The 24,107-nt window shown below is 41.2% G+C and overlaps 2 protein-coding genes across 2 annotated transcripts in view; one reads left to right on the plus strand and one right to left on the minus strand.

The window, feature by feature from the left end:
* Fur2 (furin-like protease 2) overlaps window positions 1–24,107 on the plus strand; it is an 822,743-nt gene that overhangs the window by 787,791 nt on the left and 10,845 nt on the right. The window contains exons 12-19 of the mRNA XM_076187899.1: window positions 4,809–4,967; window positions 5,200–5,341; window positions 5,970–6,230; window positions 10,368–10,555; window positions 18,515–18,662; window positions 22,793–22,911; window positions 23,064–23,213; window positions 23,307–23,583. Of these exons, the coding sequence (XP_076044014.1) occupies window positions 4,809–4,967; window positions 5,200–5,341; window positions 5,970–6,230; window positions 10,368–10,555; window positions 18,515–18,662; window positions 22,793–22,911; window positions 23,064–23,213; window positions 23,307–23,583 (1,444 nt within the window). The remainder of the gene's footprint in view (window positions 1–4,808; window positions 4,968–5,199; window positions 5,342–5,969; window positions 6,231–10,367; window positions 10,556–18,514; window positions 18,663–22,792; window positions 22,912–23,063; window positions 23,214–23,306; window positions 23,584–24,107) is intronic.
* LOC143027040 (45 kDa calcium-binding protein-like) overlaps window positions 5,571–24,107 on the minus strand; it is a 57,468-nt gene continuing 38,931 nt past the window's right edge. The window contains exon 9 of the mRNA XM_076187902.1: window positions 5,571–5,585. The gene's annotated coding sequence lies outside the window, so the exon portion shown is untranslated. The remainder of the gene's footprint in view (window positions 5,586–24,107) is intronic.

Genomic DNA, 24,107 nt, shown 5'->3' on the forward strand with positions numbered 1-24,107 from the left:
CCTTTTCTCTGAATTTAATTTCTTTGTTTTGCCTACCCCATGGTGGGGGGAAAAGAATACTGCCACCAAGTATTTCCACTTGGATCATAAGAGGCGAGAAAAACGGGATGGGGATTGGGACCAGGCATCCTTCTCCCTGTAGCCCCACATGGGACATTCCTAAAAAAAGTAATGGCATAAGAGGGTCTAGGAGCTTTCTAACCAGCACCCTAAGGTTTGAGTCCTTTAATGTGCATGGATGTGATACAGATGAGAGTAAAAGGGAAGAGATAAGTAGTATGTTTGTGAGAAGAAAGATGGATGTGTTGGCCTTGAGTGAAACTAAGTTGAGAGGGAAGGGCGAGTATGAGTTTTGGAGTGTACAGGTAAACGTCGACTTACGATGGCCGCGACTTACGATTGTTCGACTTTACGATGACGACGACGATATGATAATTGTAATTGGGAGGTTCTCAGGAATGAAGAGAGGGTGAGGGAGAGAAGGGGTGGCTATAATAAAAAGTGAATAGATAGGTAAATGTGTAGTGGAGTGGAAGGAGGTTTCCTCAAGGATAATGTGGATGAAGGTGGAACTGGGAAAGATGTAGGTCTTTGTAAGTGCATATGGGCCTGGTAGTGAGAAGAGTGTAGAGGAAAGGGAGGCTTTTTGGATAGATTTAAATGAGTGCATAGAGGGATTAGGGAGGAACATCAATGTAGTAGTATTGGGAGACTTTAATGCTAGGGTAGGAAATGAACCAATTGACAGAGGAAAGAATTGTAGAGGAGAGTTGATGGTAGCAAATACAGTGTTTCGGAAAAAAGTCAAGCATAAGTACACATGGGAGAGGGTGGTGGATGGAAGGGTGGTAGGTAGGGAGTTAATGGACTATGTAGTTGTAGATAGGAGTACAATAGGAAGAGTTAAGGATGTACATGTGCTAAGGGGAGAGAGTGGGGGAATATCAGATCATTTTTGGTGGAAGGTAAGTTGAGAGTGGAGGATAGATGGAGAAAGAGGAAAAGGACAAAAGGTAGGGAGGTGCTTAGAGTGAACTCTTTAAATGAAAAGGAAAAGGAGGAGTGCAGGGAGAAGCTGAGAGAGGAGTGGGAGGGAGTGAAGGATAGAGTATAGCTAGGAGTGGAGGAGGAATGGGGATGGTTCAAGAAGGGAGTCACAAAGTAGGCAAAGATGGTGTGTGGAACAAGAAGGATAAGAAGAAATAGAAGGAAGGGTAGTGAATGGTGGGATCAGGAAACAAAGAAAGTTGTAGAAGAGAAGAAGTGAGCTTTCACAGATTGGTTACAAAATAGGACGAGGGAGTCATATGAGAGGTACAGGGAAAAGAAAAGAGAAGTAAAGCACAAGGTAAAGGAGGCAAAGAGAAGAACAGATGTGAAATGGGGTAAGAGTATGACAGAAAATTTTGAAAGTAAAAAAATGGTGTTTTGGAAAGAAATTAAGAGAGGAAGAGGAGGCGAATCAAGTAGAGAAGAAGAGGTAAAAGGTGCAGATGGAGAGATGATAATAGAAGAGAAAGCAGTAAGGGGAAGATGGGCAGAGTATTTTAGGGAGTTGCTAAATGTGAAGGAGGATAGAGAGGGAAAGATAGTTGCAATGGGAAGTGCTAAGAAAATGAGAGTGATGAGTGAGGAAAATGGAGAAATAAGGAAGAATGAAGTGAAAGCAGTTGTTAAGATGATGAGAGCAGGTAAGGCATCTGATCTGGATAGATGCTATGCAGAATGTCTAAAAAAAAAAGGAGGTACAGTGATGGTGGACTGGCTAATGAGGTTAGTTAATGTTTGCTGGAGAGAGGGGAGAGTGCTGGAAGACTGGAGGAATGCCTGGATAGTTCCACTTTACAAGGGAAAAGGGGACAAGTGTGAGTGTAGTAGTTTCAGAGGGATTAGCTTGTTAAGTGTAGTTGGGAAGGCTTATGGGAGGATCTTGATTGAGAGGATTAGGAGAGGAACAGAGGGAGTAATTGGTGAGGAACAGTGTGGATTTAGGACAGGTATTGCGTAGATCATATTTTTGTGGTAAGACAGATATGTGACAAAGCTATAGGAAAAGGTAAGGATGTTTTTTGGGCTTTTATGGATCTGGAAAAGGCAGATATACGGGACAGGAGCTTCTAGGAGCTGTCAAGAGTTTTTACAAGAGTGAGTGGTTCAAGGTAAAGGTGTGACTTTGTCAGGGATGTGCTATGTCACCCTGGCTGTTTAACTTATACATGGATGGGGTGGTGTGAGAGGTAAATGCTAGGGTGGTGGGTCAGGGATTGGAAAGTTTAAAGAAAATTGAGAAAAGTGGGAGGTGAGCCGGCTGTTGTTTGCAGAAGACACTGTGCTTTTAGCAGGATCAGAGGAGGGATTGAGGAAGTTGGTTACAGAGTTTGGAAGAGTGTGTGAAAGAAGAAAGTTGAATATAAATGTGGATAAAAGTAAGGTGATGAGATGTACAAGGGGTGAAAGTGGCAGCAGACTTGAAGTGAGCATTAAAGGAGAGCGATTGGAGAAAGTGGATAGTTTTAGATACTTGGGTGCAAATGTGGCAGGAAAGGGTGGAGTGGAGGTGGAGGTAGAACGTAGATTGAGAGAAGCAAGTAAATGCCTTGGTGGATTAAAAAATGTAATGAGGATTAGACATTTGAGAATGGAGGCTAAGAGGAGATTGTATGAAGGAGTGATTGTGCCAACAGCACTGTATGGGGCAGAAAGATGGAACATAAGAGAGGAAGAGAGAAGGAGTTTGAATGTGTTTGAGATGAGGTGTCTGAGATTTATGATGGGGGTTACTAGGCTGGATAGAGTGAGAAATGAGGAGGTGAGGAGGAGAACAGGGGTGGTAAGGGAGTTGGTAGATAGGGTGGATGAAAGAGTATTGGGATGGTTTGGACACATGGAAAGAATAAGTGAAGAAAGACTTGTAAAAGAAGTATGGAAGGCAGATGTGGAGGGAGTGAACTTGAGGGGGCGACCTAGGATGAGATGGATGGATGGGGTGAAGGGGGCTTTGGGGAAGAGGGGAATGTTGAGGAAGGACAGGAGAGGACAGAAGGCGGGTGAATGGAGAATGGTTGTATATGGATGATGATGTGATGCATGAGGTGGAATGGGTGGGGGAATGGGAGGTGAGGTAGTATGTGTTGAGAAAAAATTTATGCAGCCTGAAGGGATTTCTCCCCATCTACTCCTTTTCTGCGTGAGAGGACGGAGAGGGGGGGTCACCGATTTAATGAAGCAGCCTTGCTGTGGCTGTGCTGTGTCTTGCAACACTGCCTCTGACCCAGGGTAGTGGACAAGATGCAGGGATAACCCATCATCCAGTAGGTGCCAAGATAAGAAGGAGGGTAGAGAGTGGAGGGGAGTGGAGTGTATTTAGGGATGGAATGGTTGGGAATAGTTTTTATGCCTTTTTCTTTTTGGCTACCTCCCTTGTAAGGGGGAAAAAGCCTTTGGTATATGTATGTACTTTAATAAATCTTCTCTGTCAAAGACTTCCATCGCTTTCATAAATCTGTATATGGCCAGCAGATCTCCTCTTTCTTTTCTTTGTTCCAGGGTTGGTAGTTCCAGTTTGGACAATGTTTGTATGTCAATTCAGAAAGTGTTGGTGCCATCTTTGTCGTTGCTCTTTGGATTCTTTCTAATTTCTTTATATTCTTTTTTTTTTTTGTTGAGTGTCCATAGTGTTGCAGCATACTCCAATCTTGGTCTTATCAGTATGACTAATACTTTCTTCACCATTACCTCATCCAAGTAGTCAAAGGCCACTTTTATTGAGCTTAGTAAATTGAAGGTTTCTCAGGCTTTTTTGTTAATGTGGTTGTGTGGTGACATGTCTTTATTAATAATTACTCCTAGGTCCTTTTCCAAGCTAACTTTTTTTTTATTTCCTTTGCACCAGTTTTATATTGCCCTGATAGGGACCTTTCTTCATAGAGTAAGGAAAGGTAATTGTGATTTTGTGTACATGAAATAATAGTAAAAGTAATAATCATTATTGCCCCAAGTTTCACTTGTTTGAAAAGTGTAGCCCCATAAAAACTAGCATAAGTCCCACTGTGTTCCATGTTGCATGTGAACATAGTTCTTGCAGGACCACCATTTGTGAATACCTGTTATATTTCCTGCATGAAATAGTATAAATGTATGAAATAGAATGGTGTAGCAGAGATTAGGGATGGACAAGGATAATGTGATGATGTTTGTGTTGGGAATTGTAAGGTGAAGGAAGAATACATCAGGGTCTTTTCAAGTAAATACAGTAGTTCTTGATTTTAAAAGTATTTATATTGGTGATTGACCAGTGGGGTGAAAGGGACATCGGGGAAGAGGGGGGTGTCTGTTGAGGAAGGGAGAAGACAGAAGATAGGGGTGAGTGGAGAATGGTTGTGTATGGATGATGTTGTGATGCATGGAAGGGAGTGTGGGGGGTTAGAGAGTACGTGTGAATAATATTTTGACACAGCCTGAAGGAATTTCTCCCTGTCTTCTCTTTTTCTGCATGAGGGGATGGAGAGGGGGGTTGCTGATTAAGTGAAGCAGCCTTGCTGTGGATGTGCTGTGTCTTGCAGCATTGCTTCTGACCCAGGGCAGTGGGCAAGCAGGGATGACCCGTCATTCAGGAGGAGCCAAGAAAAGATGGAGGGAGGGGTGATGGATGGGAGTGGAGTATGTGGGGATGAAAGGGTGGTAGTGGATTTATGCCTTTTGACTTTGGCTACCTCCCTTGTAAGAGGGAAAAAACCCTTGGTGTATCAGGCACACAAGATTTAACTTTAGTTTAAACTTATAATGTATATAATCTTTATTATCTGTAGGAACAACATCAACTCTTCTGTTTGAGAGACCAAGGGACGTTTTGTCTGAACGCTTTGATGACTGGCCATTCTTGTCTGTTCACTTTTGGGGTGAGAAGGCTGCTGGAACATGGAAGCTCACTGTTACCAACTCAGGAGCAAGAGATGTTCGTCATCCAGGTAAGATGTAATTATAGGTATTACTGTTTCACCAGCTTAACTGATCATATACAGTATATTACAGTTATCAGTCCATATTTTCTCTTAGAAATTTTGTATGCAAGACATATGAAATTATCATAGTTGTATCAGGATTATAAAATATATACTAATATATAATTTTCATAAAGTCTTTTGTGATTAGGTCATTCATTAAAAAATTTATATTAATTATATTAATGTTTTTGTGCAGGAGTATTGTTGAAATGGCAGCTTATACTTCATGGTACTAGAGAACACCCAGAAAGATTACGTGGGACAGGCACTACGGGAAACTTTCAGTCCCAACATCCTGAACATGAAGATGGATCGTTCTTTTCTCCTACGCCTTTTCGGTTAGTGGATTTATATATTCATCTATGAGATTTTTAAGTGTTGTAGATATTCTGGCAGCTAAGTGCCTGAAATGTCAGCAGGAAAAAAAAAGAAAAAAAAATGTAAAATAAATCTTATTTCATCTGAACGTACAATGTTATTTCTTACTGCTTTCCAGTAGATGATTTTATTGTTCCGTAAGAGTACTCAGTCTGTTGCTCCTAGTCTCTCTTGATAAAGACCTGCATATTTTTTGTCATCAGCCTGTAAGGGTAAACTTTGTCTAAAAGTTTGTTAATTCTATCTTAAGTTATGCTTTTATGAGGCAATATCATTGATCATTTACAAACCACTTTCTTTAGCTGTGAGGGTCCCTCTATTTTTTGTAAGATTAAATGAGGAATATTGGAATATACATGCAGGTGGAGTATTGCAAACAAAATGTGTAAAATGGCTTCATGAAAAGGTAAAAGCAAGAGTGAATGAATACAAGTTCAAAGTACTTTTAAGGAGAGATTTTGAAAGAAGTTGTAATGTTGGACAGACATGGAAAGGGAGGGTATGTGAATAGCCAGTTACAAAGCTATGGAAAGTGCCAGTGTAAGCACCAAATAGAATAAATTACTATTTGTATCCTCTCCTCTCCAGAATTTCTGATCTGTTCGGCAGTGGGTCCCAAATAGAGGCTACGATAGTAACACCAGATGGGAAGGTTGTCCAAGACCCCAACAGTCTTACCAAAGGAGCAAGTAACGCCACAAGCTTATCAGGCTTAAAAGAGGACTCTCAGAACCGTGAAGTGAAAAACAATTTTTTTGACCATGAAGTATGCCACAGTGAATGTCTTGGTGGATGCTCAGGAACTGGACCTGACAAGTGCAAATCTTGTAAACACTACAACTTAGAAGGGTATGTATTTTTTAGTGATAAAATTAACTTTTCATAACTGTAAAAGAGGATAACTAAAACTCTTGTATTTACTTAGTTGCATTTACTTGGGGACTTCCCTTATAAAGAAGCTCATGATATATATATATATATATATATATATATATATATACATATATAAATATATATATATATATATATATATATATATATATATATATATATATATACATATATACATATATACATACATATACCAACAGCTTTTTCCCCCTTACAAGGGAGTTAGCCAAAAACAAAGGCATAAAATCCACTCCCACTCCCTTTGGGCTGCATCAATTTATTTTTCACACATATTCCCTCACCCCCATGCCCCACCCACTCCAGTCCATGCATCAGAGTATCATTCATATACAACCATTTTCCACTCACCCCTATCTTCTGTCCTCTCCCTTCCTCAACAGACATTCCCCCCTCCTAGTGCCCCTTATACCCCATCCATCCATCTCATTCTTGGTCATCTCCTCACATTCACTCCTATTACCTCTGCCATCCACATCTATTTTACTAATCTTTCTTCATTCATTCTTTCCATGTGTCCAAACCATCCCAATACTCTTTCATCAACTCCCTTTCCATCCCCTCTCCCCTCCTTACTTCATCGTTTCTCACTCTATCCAACCTAGTAACCCCTACCATACTTCTCAGGCATTTCATCTCAAATACACTCAAACTCCTCCTTTCTTCCTCTCTCATGTTCCATATTTCTACCCCATACAGTACTGTTGGCACAATCACCCCTTCATACAATCTCCTCTTAGCATCCATTCCCAAATGTGTATTTCTCATTATACTTTTCAATCTCCCAAGGCATTTACTAGCTTCTCTCAATCTACATTCCACCTTCACCCAAACTCCTCCCTTTCCCGCCACATTCACACCCAAGTATATATAAATGATATAGACCATGGACTAAAATCTACTGTTTCCAAATTTGCTGATGATACAAAACTGTGCGGAGTGGCAAATGATCACTCAAACCAATTAGATATTCAAGAAGATTTAGATAAATTACAGCAATGGTCTGAAAAGTGGCTAATGAAATTTAACACAAGTAAATGCAAGGTAATGCACATAGGTAAAAATAACAGCAAGTACGATTACAAGTTATTTGGAAATTCGTTAACAAAAGTGGATAGTGAAAAAGATCTCGGCGTAATTATCAGTAACGACCTCAAATCATCCAAGCAGTGTATTTCAGCCTCTGAGAAAGCAAATAAGATTCTGGGATTGATTGCGCGATCTTTTGATTTCAAAAGTCCATCACTCATTAACAAGCTATATAAATCGTTAGTTCGTCCACATTTGGAATATGCTGTTTCCGTATGGTCACCGAATCTCATTAAAGACATTGACAGACTGGAAAAAGTACAACGGCGAGCCACAAAACTGATTCCAAATATCAAAAATAAATCATACGAAAATCGACTTAAGCACATGAATCTGTTTTCCCTAAAAAAGCGTAGACTCAGAGGTGACTTGATACAGGTCTTTAAGATTTTAACCCCTTCCATACGGTGCCGCACACGTAGGCGTCATGGACTTAGATCTCGGTGGCAGCAGCCAATGCCAGCCGTACGACGTGTCGTAATAATACTCGCATCATAAAATATAGTCACCGCTTATATCGATCGTTCTCTCTTCACCCGTGAATTTTGATAACCATAGAAAATGCGATTACAAAAGAATTAGAAAGAATGTCATTATGGAGGGGCGACTACAATAAATATAATCAAGACGCCGATATGGCAGCCTCGCGAATACACTCGCTCCCCATGACGCCTACGTGTGCGGCACCGTATGGAAGGGGTTAAAGGGAATTGACAACATCAAAAGTGACCAAATTTTCACATTGAATGAGAATCAGACAAGAAACAATGGTCTCAAACTGTCCGGAAATAGATTCAATTTGGAAGTAGGTAGAAACAACTTTGCCAACCGTGTAGTTAATGAATGGAATAAACTTCCTGCACAGGTAGTGCAATGTAGTTCAGTTCGAAGCTTTAAGAATCATTTAGATAAATACCTAAGTAAGATGCTGTAATTATTATAATTTATGTTATATTATTTGTTTTTGTTTTGTTATAATTTGTCTGTCTGATTTTCATTTATTATTAGTTATATGTCAATTTATTATCATTTACTATTTACCTGTTTGTTTGTTATTCAACTATACCAATGCATTTATTTATGTATTTTAATTGTTATTTACATTGTTATAGTTTTAATTTATTAATATGTTTTTTTTTGTTTGTTTGTTTTTTGCATCCGACCTAGATATGGATCAAAAGGTCTCCTGTCGGCATGCTTTGCCTTTGTAATCCTTTGTATCTAAAGTTATTCACTTCCTCCAGCCTCTCTCCCTTAATACTCACTTCCAATTTGCTGCCATCCTCTCCCCTTGTACATCTCATCACCTTTTACCCACATTTATCTTCAATTTCCTTCTTTCACACACCTTCCCAAACTGTGTCACTAACTTTCTTAATCCCTCCTCTGATCCTGCCAAAAGAACAGTGTCGTCAGCAAACAAGAACTGGCTTATCTCCTATTTTTCTACATTTTCTTTAACCATCTCCAATCCCCAGCCCATTACCCTTGCATTTACCTCTTGCACCATCCCATCCATATATAAATTGAAATGCCAAGGAAACAGAACACATCCCTGGCAAAGTCCCACCTTTACCTCAAACCATTCACTCTCCATTTTGAATTCTAACACAGGCTCTACTACTCTCATAAAAACTCTTGACTGCTCTTAACAGCTTTCCACCTATCCCATATATCTGAAACACCTCCTACAGTGCCTTCCTGTCTACCCAGTCATAAGCCTTTTCAAAATCCATAAAGGCCTAAAAACATCCTTACCTTTTCCTAAAGCTTTCTCACATATCTGCCTTACCACAAAAATATGATCCATGCAACTGCTACCTGTCCTAAACCCACACTGTTCCTCATCAATTACTCCCTCTGTTCCTCTCCTAATCCTCTCAATCAAAACCCTCATAAGCCTTCCCAACTACATTCATTAAACTGATCCCTCTGAAACTACTACATTTACATTTGTCCCCTTTCACCTTGTAAAGTGGAACTATACAGGCATTCCTCCAGCACTCTATGCTCTATTAGACAAACATTAAACAACCTCACATGCCAGTCCACCATCACTGTACCTCCCTTTTTTAGACACTCTTCATGACACCCATCCAACCCAGGTGCCTTACCTACTCTCATCATTTTAATAACTGCTTTCACCTTATCTTTCCTTATTTCTCCTCCATTTTCCTCATTCATTACTGTCATTTTTTTAGCACTTCCCACTGGAACTACCTTTACCTGTCCTTCTTCATATTTAGCAGCTCCCTAAAGTACTCTGGACATCTTCCTCTTACTGCCGTCTCTTCAATTATCATTTCTCCATCAACACCTTTTACTATTTCTTCTCTGCTTGATTCACCTCCTCTTCCTCTCTTAATTTTGTTCCAAAACATCTTTTTATTACTTTAAAAAATTTGTATCATACGCTTACCCCATTTCACATCTCTCCTCTTTGCCTCCTTTATCTTATGCTTTACTTCTCTTTTCTTTGTACTTTTCATATGATTCTCTCGTCCTAATTTGTAACTAATCTGTGAATGCTCATTTTTTCTTCTACAATCTTCTTTGCTTCATCATCCCACCTTCTATTTCCTCCCATCCTCCTTGTTTCACACACAAACTTTGCACACCTTGTGACTCCCTTCTTGAACAATCCCCATTCCTCCTCCACTCCTAGTTCTACTCTACTATCCTTCATGCCCTCCCACTCCGCTCTCCTGTACTTTCTCCTCTTCTTCCTCGTTTAAGCAATTTACCCTAAGCATCTCCCTATTTTTTGTCCTTTTCTTCTTTCTCCATCAATCCTCCATGAGTGTCTCCTGATAGGAATAGTCACTCATGGTTAGAAAGTAGAAACGAATCGCAGATGTTCAATGGGTGACCAGAAAAAAAGTATAATGCATATATACTAGCACAAAGGTAAAATAGACATGGCTGGTACTATTTTGATACCAATATTTTACATATTCATTCTTAACCAACAAATAAAAAATGTTACAGAGAATGTGTCAGCAGTTGTCCAGATGGTACCTACAGTTCAGAAACAGGTGAATGCCTTGGTTGCCACTCATCTTGTGTGGGGTGTACAGGACCTCGCCATGACCAGTGTGTGTCATGTGCACCCCAACATCTTTATGTTCTCCATCTTGGCCTATGTGTACTCACCTGCACTCAAGGATACTATGCAGGTTAGTACTGAATTTTTATGTATAAATGTATGAATTAAATTAGGGGTTGTCAACAAGTAGCCACATGAGCAGATTTTCCTCTCATCAGCTCTCTTAAGATTTTTGAGTGGATGAGGAGGGAAAGTCACCTTACTATAAAGCATACATACATACATACAGATACCAAAGGCTTTTTCCCCCTTACAAGGGAGGTAGCCAAAAAACAAAGGCATAAAAACCATTCCCACCCATTTCATCCCCAATACACTCCACTCCCCTCCACCCTCTTATCTTGGCACCTCCTGGATGATGTGTTATTCCTGCATCTTGTCCACTGCTGTGGGTCAGAAGCAGTGTCACAAGACACAGCACATCCACAGCAAGGCCGCTTCATTAAATTGGCAACCCCCCCTCTCCGTTCCCTCATGCAGAAAAGGAGATGGGGAGAAATCCCTTCAGGCTGTGTCAAATTTTTCTCACACATACTACCTCACCCCCCATCCCCCCACCCATTCCACCTCATGCTTCATGACATCATCCATATACAACCATTCTCCATTCACACCTGTCTTCTGTCCTCTCCTGTCCTTCCTCAAAAGACATTCTCCTCTTCCCCAAGGCCCCTTTCACCCCATCCATCCATCTCATCCTTGGTCGCCCCCTCATATTCACTCCCTCCACATCTGCCTTCCATACCTCTTTTACTAGTCTTTCTTCACTCATTCTTTCTATGCATCCAAATCATCCCAATAATCTTTCATCCACGCTATCTCCCAACTCCCTTACCACCCCTGTTCTCCTCCTCACCTCATTTCTCACTCTATCCAGCCTAGTAACCCCCATCATACTTCTCAGACACCTCATCTCAAACACATTGAAACTCCTCTCTTTCTCTCTTATGTTCCATGTTTCTGCCCCATACCGTGCTGTTGGCACAATCACTCCTTCATACAATCTCCTCTTAGCCTCCATTCCCAAATGTGTATTCCTCATTACATTTTTGTATCCACCAAGGCATTTACTCGCTTCTCTCAATCTACATTCAACCTCCACCTCCACTCCACCCTTTCCTGCCACATTTGCACCCAAGTATCTAAAACTATCCACTTCCTCCAGTCGCTCTCCCTTAATGCTCACTTCCAGTCTACTGCCACTTTCACCCCTTGTACATCTCATCACCTTACTTTTACCCACATTTATCTTCAACTTTCTTCTTTCACACACTCTCCCAAACTCTGTCACCAACCTCCTCAATCCCTCCTCTGATCCTGCTACAAGAGCAATGTCTTCTGCAAACACAGCTGGCTCACCTCCCACTTTTCTCCATTTTCTTTAAACATCTCCAATCCCTGACCCACCACCCTTGCATTTACCTCTCACACCACCCCATCCATGTATAAGTTAAACAGCCAGGGTGACATAACACATCCCTGACGAAGTCACACCTTTACCTTGAACCACTCTCTCCTCTTTGGGGATCGGTGCCATCTGCGTAGAGCTGATGGCCAGGGGTGGTTGCTGCTGATTGGCCCCCAACTCTTGGGGTTGGGGGGTGGTCCCACGGCCTCATCAGACAACGTGACACACTTAAACACGATACCCCCACACCTATCCCTCAAAACATAGCAGACCAAATACAAACACTAAACACTGTGATTGCCAATAAAATACATGAAAAAAAACACAAAATTGGCAAAACTTTATCAATACACTTGATCACAAAACAAACACCAGCAAATTGTACAAAACACTCAACAGCATCACACTATCCAACACTAACTCTACACGCTCTCACGCAGCAATAATCACAACAACAGATAATCTACCCTCAAACAGACAACAAGCAAACGCACTCATACGTCATTTTGCACAGACGAGCCATCTTACATCTCACCCTGACGACCGACGCACCATTCGACGTAAGAAAGACTTCCCCACAGACTCAGACTATGCACCCTTCATAGACAGTCAGACAAAACTCATAATGCATAATCTCAAGCACTCATCTGCCTGTGGCCCTGATAACATAAGCAACATCCACCTAAAACACATTGGACCACAAGGTATACACGCACTCACAAACATTGCAAACTACAGCTATTCACACAACACTATACCCGACATCTGGAAGCATGATAAAATAATCACCATTCCAAAACCGAACAAAGACCCAACAATCCCAACATCGCACCGCCCAATCACACTTCTCTGCACCCCCTCTAAAGTCATTGAATGCCTAATACTTAAACTTGTCACATCATATATTCCCCTTGCTGACTCACAACACGGTTTTAGGCCACTACACTCCACAAACACTCTTCTGACAAACCTCACACAAAGAATTTTAGATGGCATCAATTCAGATAGGCCCCACCACAGAACACTTCTTATAACATTGGACATTAGTAAAGCTTTTGATGCTATCCCCCGCCACAACCTAACAAATAAAATATATAACACAGACATGCACAATAACACCAAAAGATGGCTGGCCAATTATCTGGCAGGCAGGAATGCTCATGTGTCATATAATGGCCAATCATTGCACATCAGAAACATTAAGAACGGAGTACCACAGGGCTCAGTTCTATCCCCCACATTATTTAATCTATACATGCATGACTTACCCACACCAGACACCTCAGAAATACAAATCTCTTCCTACGCAGATGACATAACAATCACATGCACACATCGTAACACAGACAAAGCTGCAGAAATAATCCAGCCTTACCTTGACACACTCAACACATGGTTCATCACAAACAGACTCAAAATAGCTCCAACCAAATCTACAGCAACACTTCTCACCAACTGGACAAAAGAACACAAATACATACCTCATCTCTACATCAACAACACTCTAATACCACACACAAACACACCGAAAATTCTTGGTGTAACATACGATACATCCATGTCTTTCAAACAACACCTCACAAACATAAAAAACAAATGCACACCTAGACTTAACGCACTTAAGTCAATCACTGGAACAACATTTGGACAAAACAAAGAAACTAATATAACAATATACAAACAATGCATACGCTCAGTGATGAATTATGCGAGTCCTGCATGGGCTCCTAATCTCAGTGAGACACACCACAACACCCTTCAAATCATACAAAACAAAGCCCTAAAAACAATTACAGGTTGCACAAATACAACACCTACAGACCATTTACACCATGAAACAAAAGTCCTCAAAGTCAAGGACCACCTCGACATGAGAGGCACACAAACACTTGCTGCAGCCACCACAAACACATCACATCTGCTACACTACATAGCAGAACACCCACACACACCAAGAAACATTAAAACTACACCCAAAGACCTTTATTACGCACAGATACTCTCTTCTCTTCCACAGCCACCAAATACCAGCCTCCGAAAACATATTCATAATCATATCACTCACCGCTCCATTAACACACTGAAAGACAACACACTGCTGCATGCCAGACCCCCTGATATCCACCCTTCTGAATCCTCTCTCCCACGAAAGGACAGAGTCCACTTGGCCAGACTGCGATGCGGTCACCACCCAGCACTTCTAAACTACCAGAAGAGGCTGGACGACCGTGTTGTGAACAGCTGCCCAGGATGTAACACTTCACCCCATACCATACAACACATAATGGAAGACTGCATTATACACAATCATGCACGCAAACAACACAACATACACTCTATAAAGGATTTGTGGGAAAACCCAGTTTCGGCTGTGGCCTTCCTTGGGGAGACGGGACTGCTCGGACAGACAGTCTAGGGAACGACAACAACAACAACAACAACAACCACTCTCTCCATTTCTAATCCTTACACATGCTCTACTACTCTTATAAAAACTCTTGACAGCTCCTAGAAGCTTTCTTCCCATCCCGTCTATCTGCAATATCTCCCACAGTGCCTTCCTGTCTACCCTGTCATAAGCCTTTTCCAGATCCATAAAGGCCCAAAAAACATCCTTACCTTTTCCTATAGCTTTGTCACATATCTGTCTTACCACAAAAATGTGATCTACGCAACCTAGACTTGTCCTAAATCCACACTGTTTCTTGCCAATTACTCCCTCCGTTCCTCTCCTAATCCTCTCAATCAAGATTCTCCCATAAGCCTTCCCAGCTACACTTAACAAGCTAATCCCTCTGAAACTACTTAACTCACACTTGTCCCCTTTTCCCTGGTAGAGTGGAACTATACAGGCACTCCTCCAGCAAACATTAAATAACCTCATCAGCCAGTCCACCATAACTGTACCTCCTTTTTTTTTTTTTTTTTTTAGACATTCTACATGGCATCCATCCAGACCAGGTGCCTTTCCTGCTCTCATCATCTTAACAACTGCCTTCACTTCATCCTTTCTTATTTCTCCTCCATTTTCCTCACTCATCACAGTCATTTTCTTAGCACTTCCCATTGCAACTATCTTTCCCTCTCTATCCTCCTTCACATTTAGCAACTCCCTAAAATACTCTGCCCATCTTCCCCTTACTGCCTTCTCTTCCATTATCATCTCTCCATCTGCACCTTTTACCTTTTCTTCTCTACTTGATTTTTTTCTCTTCCTCTCTTAATTTCTTTCCAAAACATCTTTTAAATACTTTCAAAATTCTCTGTCATACTCTTACCCCATTTCACATCTGTTCTTCTCTTTGCCTCCTTTACCTTGTGCTTTACTTCTCTTTTCTTTTCCTTGTACCTCTCATATGACTCCCTCATCCTATTTTGTAACCAATCTGTGAAAGCTCACTTCTTCTCTTCTACAACTTTCTTTGTTTCCTGATCCCACCATTCACTACCCTTCCTTCTATTTCTTCTCATCCTTCTTGTTCCACACACCATCTTTGCCTACTTTGTGACTCCCTTCTTGAACCATCCCCATTCCTCCTCCACTCCTAGCTATACTCTATCCTTTACTCCCTCCCACTCCTCTCTCAGCTTCTTCCTGTACTTTCATTTAAAGAGTTCACTCTAAGCACCTCCCAACCTTTTGTCCTCTTCCTCTTTCTCCATCTATCCTCCACTCCCAACTTACCTTCCACCAAAAAATGATCTGATATTCCCCCACTCTCTCCCCTTAGCACATGTACATCCTTAACTCTTCCTATTATACTCCTATCTACCACTACATAGTCCATTAACGCTCTACCACCCATCCACCACCCTCTCCCATATGTACTTATGCTTGACTTTCTTCCAAAATACTGTATTTGCTATCATCAACTCTCTTTCTAGACATGTCTCCACCATCAACTCTTCACTATGATTCTTTCCCGGAACTCCACATTTCCCAACCACTCCATCATTTGGTTCATTTCCTACCCTAGCATTAAAGTCTCCCAATACTACTACAATGATGTTCCTCCCAAATCCCTCTATGCACTCATTTAAATCTATACAAAAAGCCTCCCTTTCTTCTACACTCTTCTCACTACCAGGCCCATATGCACTTACAAAGATCTACATCTCCTTTCCCAGTTCCACCTTCATCCACATTATCCTTGAAGAAACCTCCTTCCACTCCACTCCACTACATGTTTACCTATCTCTTCACTTACTAGTATAGCCACCCCTTCTCACCTTCGCCTTCTCTTCACTCCCTGAGAACCTCCCAACTACACTCCCAAACTCACACTCGCCCTTCCCTCTCAACTTAGTTTCACTCAAAGCCAACACATCCATCTTTCTTCTCACAAACATACTACCTATCTCTTCCCTTTTAATCTCATCTGTACCACATCCATGAACATTTAAAAGACCCAAACCTTAGGGTGCTGGTTAGAAAACTCCTAGACCCTCTTATGCCTTTACTTTTTTTAGGAATGTCCTCTGTGGATGCTTGGTCCCAGTCCCCATCCCATTTTTCTTGCCTCTTACGATCCAAGTGGGAATTCTTGGTGGCAGCATTCTTTTCCCCCCACCACAGGGTAGGCAAAACAAGGAAATGAAATTCAGAGAAATGGTACAGGACAGCAACAAGGGGTTGGGGGACAGCATAACCGAGGGACAGTAGCAGTATAATAAAAGTTTCATCATTTCTCTTTGAGCAGAGTCCTCTATCACAGACCAAATGATGTGTGGCTCTGGTCTGTAGGGGCACCCCATATAGACCCTAAAGTATCAACTGCATGCTACTTTGCCATGACAACATGCAGCCAATACCCCAGACAGGTTGCTGTGGAAGCAGTTCATTGGGTTTCAGTGTACATATAGTGGATGTATTCTTTGACTCAGCCAACCCCTTTTAAGGGGAAAGGGCCTATGGTATTTATGTATGTCTATACCAACATCTAAAACAAATATTTGTGAACTATAAGAGGCTGCATCCTAATTGTACTTTTTTGATCACTTACAGACATATACCAAAGGCTTTTTCCCTCTTACAAAGAAGGTAACCAAGAAACAAAGGCTCCACTCCCACCATTCCATCCCCACATACTCCATTCCCATTCACCCCCCTCCCTCCCTCTTACCTTGGCTCCTCCTGGATGACAGGTCATCCCTGCATCTTGTCCACTGCCCTGGGTTAGAAGTAGTGTAGCAAGATTCAGCACATCCACAGCAAGGCCACTTCATTATATTGATGACCCCCCCTTATCCTTCCCCTCATGCAGAAAAAGAGAAGATGGGGAGAAATTCCTTTGGGCTGTATCAGATTATTTTCCACACATACTCCCTCACCCCCCATCCTCCACCCACTCCCTTCTATGCATCACAGCATCATCCATACACAACCATTCTCCACTCAACCTCATCTACTGTCTTCTCCCTTCCTTCCTCAATAGACATCCCTCTTTTTCCCAATGCCCCTTTTACCCCATCCATCCATCTCATCATTGGTCGCCTCCTCAAGTTCACTCCCTCCATCTCTGCCTTCTAGACCTCTGTTCCTAATCTTTCTTCACTCATTCTTTCCATGTGTCCAAACCATCCCAGTACTCTTTCATCAACCCTATCTCCCAACTCCCTTTCCACCCCTGCTCTCCTCCTCACCTCATTTCTCACTCTATCCAGCCTAGTGACCCCTACCATACTTCTCAGGCATTTCATCTCGGACACATTTAATCTCTTTCTTATGTTCCATGTTTCTGCCCCATACAGTGCTATTTGCATAATCACCCCTTCATACAGTCTCCTCTTACCATCCATTCCTAAATGTCTATTTCTCATTACACTTTTTAATCCCCCAAGACACTCGTTTCTCTCAATCTACATTTTACCTCCACCTCCACTTCTCCCTTTCCCATCACATTTGCCCACAAGTATTTAAAGGTATCTACTGCCATTCTCTTCCCTTGTACATCTCATCATTTTACTTTTCCCAACATTTACAGTATCTTCAACTTCCTTCTTGTGCACACTTTTCCAAACTCTGTCACTAACTTCCTTAATACCTCCTCTGATCCCGTTATGATTGCAGTGTCGTCAGCAAACAAGAAGTGGCTTATCTCCCATTTTTCTCCATTTTCTTTAACCATTTACAATCTCCAACCCATTACCCTTGCATTTGTCTCTTGCATCACATCGATGTATAAGTTGAACAGCCTTGGTGACATGACATCCTTGGCAAAATCCCACCTTTACCTCAAACCACTCAAACCTCTCCACTTTTAATTTTAACACAGGCTCTACTCTTGTAAGAACTATTGATTGCTCTCAACAGCTTTCCTCCTATCCCATATATCTATAATACCTACAGTACCTTCATGTTTACCTTGTCATAAGCCTTTTCCAAATACATAAAGGCCTAAAAAAATATTCTTACCATTTCCTAAAATTTTCTCACATATCTGCCTTACTACAAAAATCTGATTCATGCAACCCTTAGCTTTTGTAAACCCACACTGTTCCTCTGTTCCTCTCCTAAGCCTCTCAATCAAGCCTTCCCAGTTACGCTCAACAAACTGATCACTCTGAAACTACTACAGTATTAGTTCAGTAGTGTGCTTATATAGATTTTATTCGTTACAGTGAATACAACATGTGAAAGATGTGGTAACCTGTGTGCTTCCTGCAATGGTTCAGATTCTTGTACAAAATGTGATCACCATCTGCTCCTCTACAATGGCTCCTGTCATACAGTTTGTCCACATGGTACTTACGAGTCACAGGAAAATGTGTGAGTGTCTTATTTAGTTTGTTGAATATACTGATATTACTTTAATGCTTAATCTTTTATTACAGGGTTAGGTAAATATACACACATACGGCTTGACAGTGCAGTGGTACCACTTTCAACTGCAAATTCAGCAATCTGAGTTTGAGTCCCACCTAGGGCTGAAATTTTCAGTATTGCTGCACTGTGAACCAGCACCTTAACTCTGGTGGGCAAGGAATTGGGTATGCGTATGTAAATACATATACCAAGGCTTTTTCCCCCTTACAAGGGAGGTAGCCAAAAAGGAAAAGGCATAAAATCATTCCCACCCATTCCATCCCTGAATACACTCCACACCCCTCCACCCTCCCTCTTATCTTAGCACCTCCTGGATGACGGGTCATCCCTGCACCTTGTCCACTGCCCTGGGTCAGAAGCAGTGTCACAAGACACAGCACATCCACAGCAAGGCCGCTTCATTAAATTGGCAACCCCCCCTCTCTGTCCCCCCATGCATAAAAGGAGAAGACGGGGAGAAATTCCTTCGGGCTGCGTCAAATTTTGCTCACACATACTACCTCACCCCCCATCCCCCCGCCCATTTCACCTCATGCATCACAACATCATCCATATACAACCATTCTCCATTCACCCCTGTCTTCTGTCCTCTCCCGTCCTTCCTCAACAGACATTCCCCTCTTCCCCAAAGCCCCCTTCACCCCATCCATCCACCTCATCCTAGGATGTCCCCTCATGTCCTCTCCCTCCACATCTGCCTTCCATATCTCTTTTACTAGTCTTTCTTCACTCATTCTTTCCATGTGTCCAAACCATCCTAATACTCTTTCATCAACCCTATCTCCCAACTCCCTTTCCACCCCCGTTCTCCTCCTCACCTCCTCATTTCTCACTCTATCTAGCCTAGTAACCCCCATCATACTTCTCAGACACCTCATCTCAAACACATTCAAACTCCTTCTCTCTTCTTCTCTTATGTTCCATGTTTCTGCCCCATACAGTGCTGTTGGCACAATCACTCCTTCATACAGTCTCCTCTTAGCATCCATTCCCAAATATCTATTCCTCATTACACTTTTTAATCCACCAAGGCATTTACTCGCTTCTCTCAATCTACATTCTACCTCCACCTTCACTCCACCTTTTCCTGCCACATTTGCACCCAAGTATCTAAAACTATCCACTTCCTCCAGTCGCTTTCCCTTAATGCTCACTTCCAGTCTACTGCCACTTTCACCCCTTGTACATCTCATCACCTTACTTTTACCCACATTTATCCTCAGCTTTCTTCTATTACACACTCTCCCAAACTCTGTCACCAACTTCCTCAATCCCTCTTCCGATCCTGCCACAAGCGCAGTGTTGTCCGCAAACAACAGCTGGCTCACCTCCCACTTTTCTCCATTTTCTTTAACCATCTCCAATCCCTGACCCACTACCCTTGCATTTACCTCTCGCACTACCCCATCCATGTATAAGTTGAACAGCCAGGGCAACATAACGCATCCTTGACGAAGTCCCACCTTTACCTCAAACCACTCACTCTCTCCATTTCCAATCCTGACACAAGCTCTACTACCTTCATAAAAACTTTTGACAGCTCCTAAAAGCTTTCCTCCTAACCCGTAAGTCCGCAAAACCTCCCACAGTGCCTTTCTGTCTACCCTGTCATAAGCCTTTTCCAGATCCATAAAAGCCCAAAAAACATCCTTCCCCTTTCCTATAGCTTTCTCACTTTTGGAGAAGAATAGGTGAAAGTAAAAAGATCTGTATATTTCGATCACTTACTGTGATCCTCTTCAGCAGATGTGATCGAAATATACGGATCTTTTTACTTTCGCCTATTATTCTCTGAAAGTGGGTCATTAGTATTATTTTACATATGTGCTATGACATTACTTTGTTTTGATGTGTATAAGGTCACAGCATTATCCATAGATCAGTCTATATACAAGCTATACAAGATCTGAGCCCTCCACAAATCACATATGAAGTTATATGCAACCTTTAAATCATAACCCATTAAAAATTCCCAATGGAGTAACCAACCAAATATAATATCCCCCCGCTATTCACGGGGGTTACATTCCTTCCCCTCCCGCGAATCACGAAAATCCATGAATTATTGATGCAGTTTTAAAATACCTATGTATGATATTATATATGCTAAAATATGCTTCCCAAACACATTCTAAAGACAATCTTACTCATTAATACAGTAATAATGTAGTAATATGTAGTAATGATAAATTAAAAACATTTTAATTTTATTGTACTCGCCAATAATGAATGATGATATTTGCTGTACCATACGATGAGGATGACTTTGGTGACACTGATGTATGGCACAGCTTAACTGCTGCTTTACAGCAGTTCAGGCAATTCCTCCTCTTCAGGCACTTCATGAGGAGGTGTTGTTTCTTCAGGAGAATCAGGAGGTGGTGTAGTATTTTCTTCAGGTGGCTTGGTTACTTTTCTTGACCTTTGTTAGGAACATGGTCATTGGCAGCTGGCTTCATTTTGTTTCATAGTGGTGAAAAGGGTTTTGTATGTTGACATGGATGAATCAGTTGCATTTGAGAACTGTAGAAAAAGAACCATGTAAGGGTCCCATGATTTAGCTTTCTCTTGCAGTTCCTTTGCTGTTCGCATGAGTTCAGCCAACAGTTCTAGAGTCAGACCCTCATTCTCTTCCTCTTGTAATGGGTCTTCCTGGTCCTCTGTTTCTTCTTCTTCTGCAGACTTCGTCAGCTCTGCCAAATCTTCATCCATCAGAGGCTGAGAGTGGGTATCAGTGAGTTCATTGAACTCCTCGTGAGTTACATTATCAAAGCCATCACCCCCGATTAACTGGGCCAGTTTCACTGACTTGTTGACAGCATCATGATGAATTTCATCAGATGAGAAGCCTTTGTAGTCATGTACACATTCTGGCCACAGTTTTTTCCAACATACGTTTAGTGCTTCTTTTTTCATGTCTTGAAGTGCCATGTCACAACAAAAACTTGAATTCAAACAATCACTTTGAAAACCTGCACGTGACTGAGAGAGAGAGCTGTTTAGCCTCTCACTCATGAAGAAGCTTGTGACATCACATCGTCTGCAGCCAATCAGCAGGAAGGAGAAATTAAAGCTCGTAACTGACATTGTTATTTTAAAATTATTTACCAGTTATACTGTATCATCTCTCTTTTCTAATTTTTTATTTTATATTTACTGACATTGTTATTTTAAAGTTATTTACCAGTTATACTGTATCATCTCTCTTTTCTAATTTTTTATTTTATATTTACTGACATTGTTATTTTAAAATTATTTACCAGTTATACTGTATCATCTCTCTTTTCTAATTTTTTATTTTATATTAACTGACATTGTTATTTTAAAATTATTTACCAGTTAGGGTGAATGTGAGCGTTTTTCTGCTAAAAATGGCCTAAGAAATTCATGAAATAACTGAAATTATGAAAATAAATCTTTGCGAGCAAAATCCACGAGTATGCGGGGACATGAACAGTGAACCGCGAATGAGTGAGGGTATACTGTAAAGCAAAATGTATAGAATACATTGTTACTCATGTTTATTGTTGGTATATGAAATTTATGTAATAGGCATCTTATGAGGGATGGGAGATGAGGGAGTATTTGTGAGAAAAATTTGATGCAGTCTGAAGGGATTTCTCCCTGTCTTTTCCTTTTCTGCACAAGGGGATGGAGAAGGGGGTTGCTGATTTAATGAAGATGTCTTGTGACACTGCTTCTGACACAGGGCAGTGGACAAGATGCAGGGATGACCCGTCATCCAGGAGGTGCCATGATAAGAGGGAGGGAAGAGTGTGGAGGAGAGTGGAGTGTGATAGGGATGGAATGGGTGGGAGTGGTTTTTATGCCTAGTTTTTTAGCTACCTCCCTTGTAAGGGGGAAGAGGGCCTTTGGTATATGTATGTATGTATATGATTTGGGCCAGCTGTATTTACCTAATTGTGGTATACAGGAAAAAGGGTAATGTTCATTGCGTCTCATCTCCAACTTAATCTATAACCTTGATTTCCAATTATACAGATTAAGTTTGAACCATACCTGTGTTTATGAAGTGTCTATAGGTGTTACAGATTTTGTTTTCTTGTCACCAGATGTGAGCCATGTCACCCAGAATGCTCCAGTTGTGTAGGGGGAACAAATGTTCACTGTGCTACATGTCCAGAACAAACTTTTATGTCTCAAGGAAGATGTGCCCACCAGTGTCCCAAAGGTATGTTAAAGAACTTTGATAGTGTTGTTTCAATATAGATGTTGTTCCTTGCTCCATACCTTTAAATTGCATTATTTCACATAAGGAATTGATACATATGGATAGTTTTGCATATTTGCCAATTAAATATACAACTTCATCATATGCTACAGGAATGTATGGTGAACAGAATACCAGAGCATGTGTGCTCTGTCCATCAGGTTGTGCCACATGCAGCAGTAATTCCTGTTCATCATGTTTAGAAGGTTGGAGACTTAAATCTGGAAGTTGTGTAGCCATGAGAAAAGAAAATTGCAAAGTCAGTAAGTATCATTCTAGATTTACAAATATTATCAACTGCAACATTTTTAAACCCACTTTAAGAGAGCATATTCTTATTGGTTTAATTTTTTCAGATGAGTTCATGGACAAACAGGGTTGTCACTCATGTCATCCATCCTGCCTTTCTTGCATTGGGCCAAATAGCACAGATTGTCTACATTGTGCACGCCAATTAAAACTACACAAATCCACATGTGTTGGCACTTGCCCAAGTGGCTACTTTGCCTTGCGAGGGCAATGTGTGCCATGTCCTAATGGATGTTCCTCGTGTTCCTCATACACCAATTGCAGTGTTTGTGAGAACCGGTTCTTCCTGCACAACAATAGATGCCTAGCTGCATGTCCTGATGGGTCAGTTAATCTTTTGTTGCATTACACCACTGAGGTTTGTTTGTGTGTGTGTCTGTGCATACTATATAAATATATGTATGGGACTGAGTGGATATCTGTAAAGGGGATGGCAGAGAGAATCATTTCTGTGCTACTTGTATTCCAAGTCCATCAGCACCCTCATTTCTATTATCTGAAGATGCAATCCCTGAAGTGTTGATAATTAGTCCCCAGACCAGACCCAATATCTCTTATCAGCTTAGACTGTATTTCCTTTACCTCTTCTCACAGGAGAGATGACAGCTAGCATATGGTCCATTTTTGTGACTGCAGGCTAATAACAAAAACAGGCCCACACTAATACAGCACAAACAACATTCCATTGTTTTTTTTTTTGTTTTTTCAGAGATCTATTGGGGGATCTGGAGGGCCCAAGGACTAATATCAATTATTGTGGGCCTGTGAATTTTCAGTCTGTAAAACTCTAAGTGACAGTAGCAATAGTAATGATTATTATTTTTCTAAGTGTTAATCATTAATTATTG

This window comes from Oratosquilla oratoria, chromosome 7, assembly GCF_046742065.1.
Source record: "Oratosquilla oratoria isolate Oo_2021 chromosome 7, ASM4674206v1, whole genome shotgun sequence".
NCBI lineage: Eukaryota > Metazoa > Arthropoda > Malacostraca > Stomatopoda > Squillidae > Oratosquilla > Oratosquilla oratoria.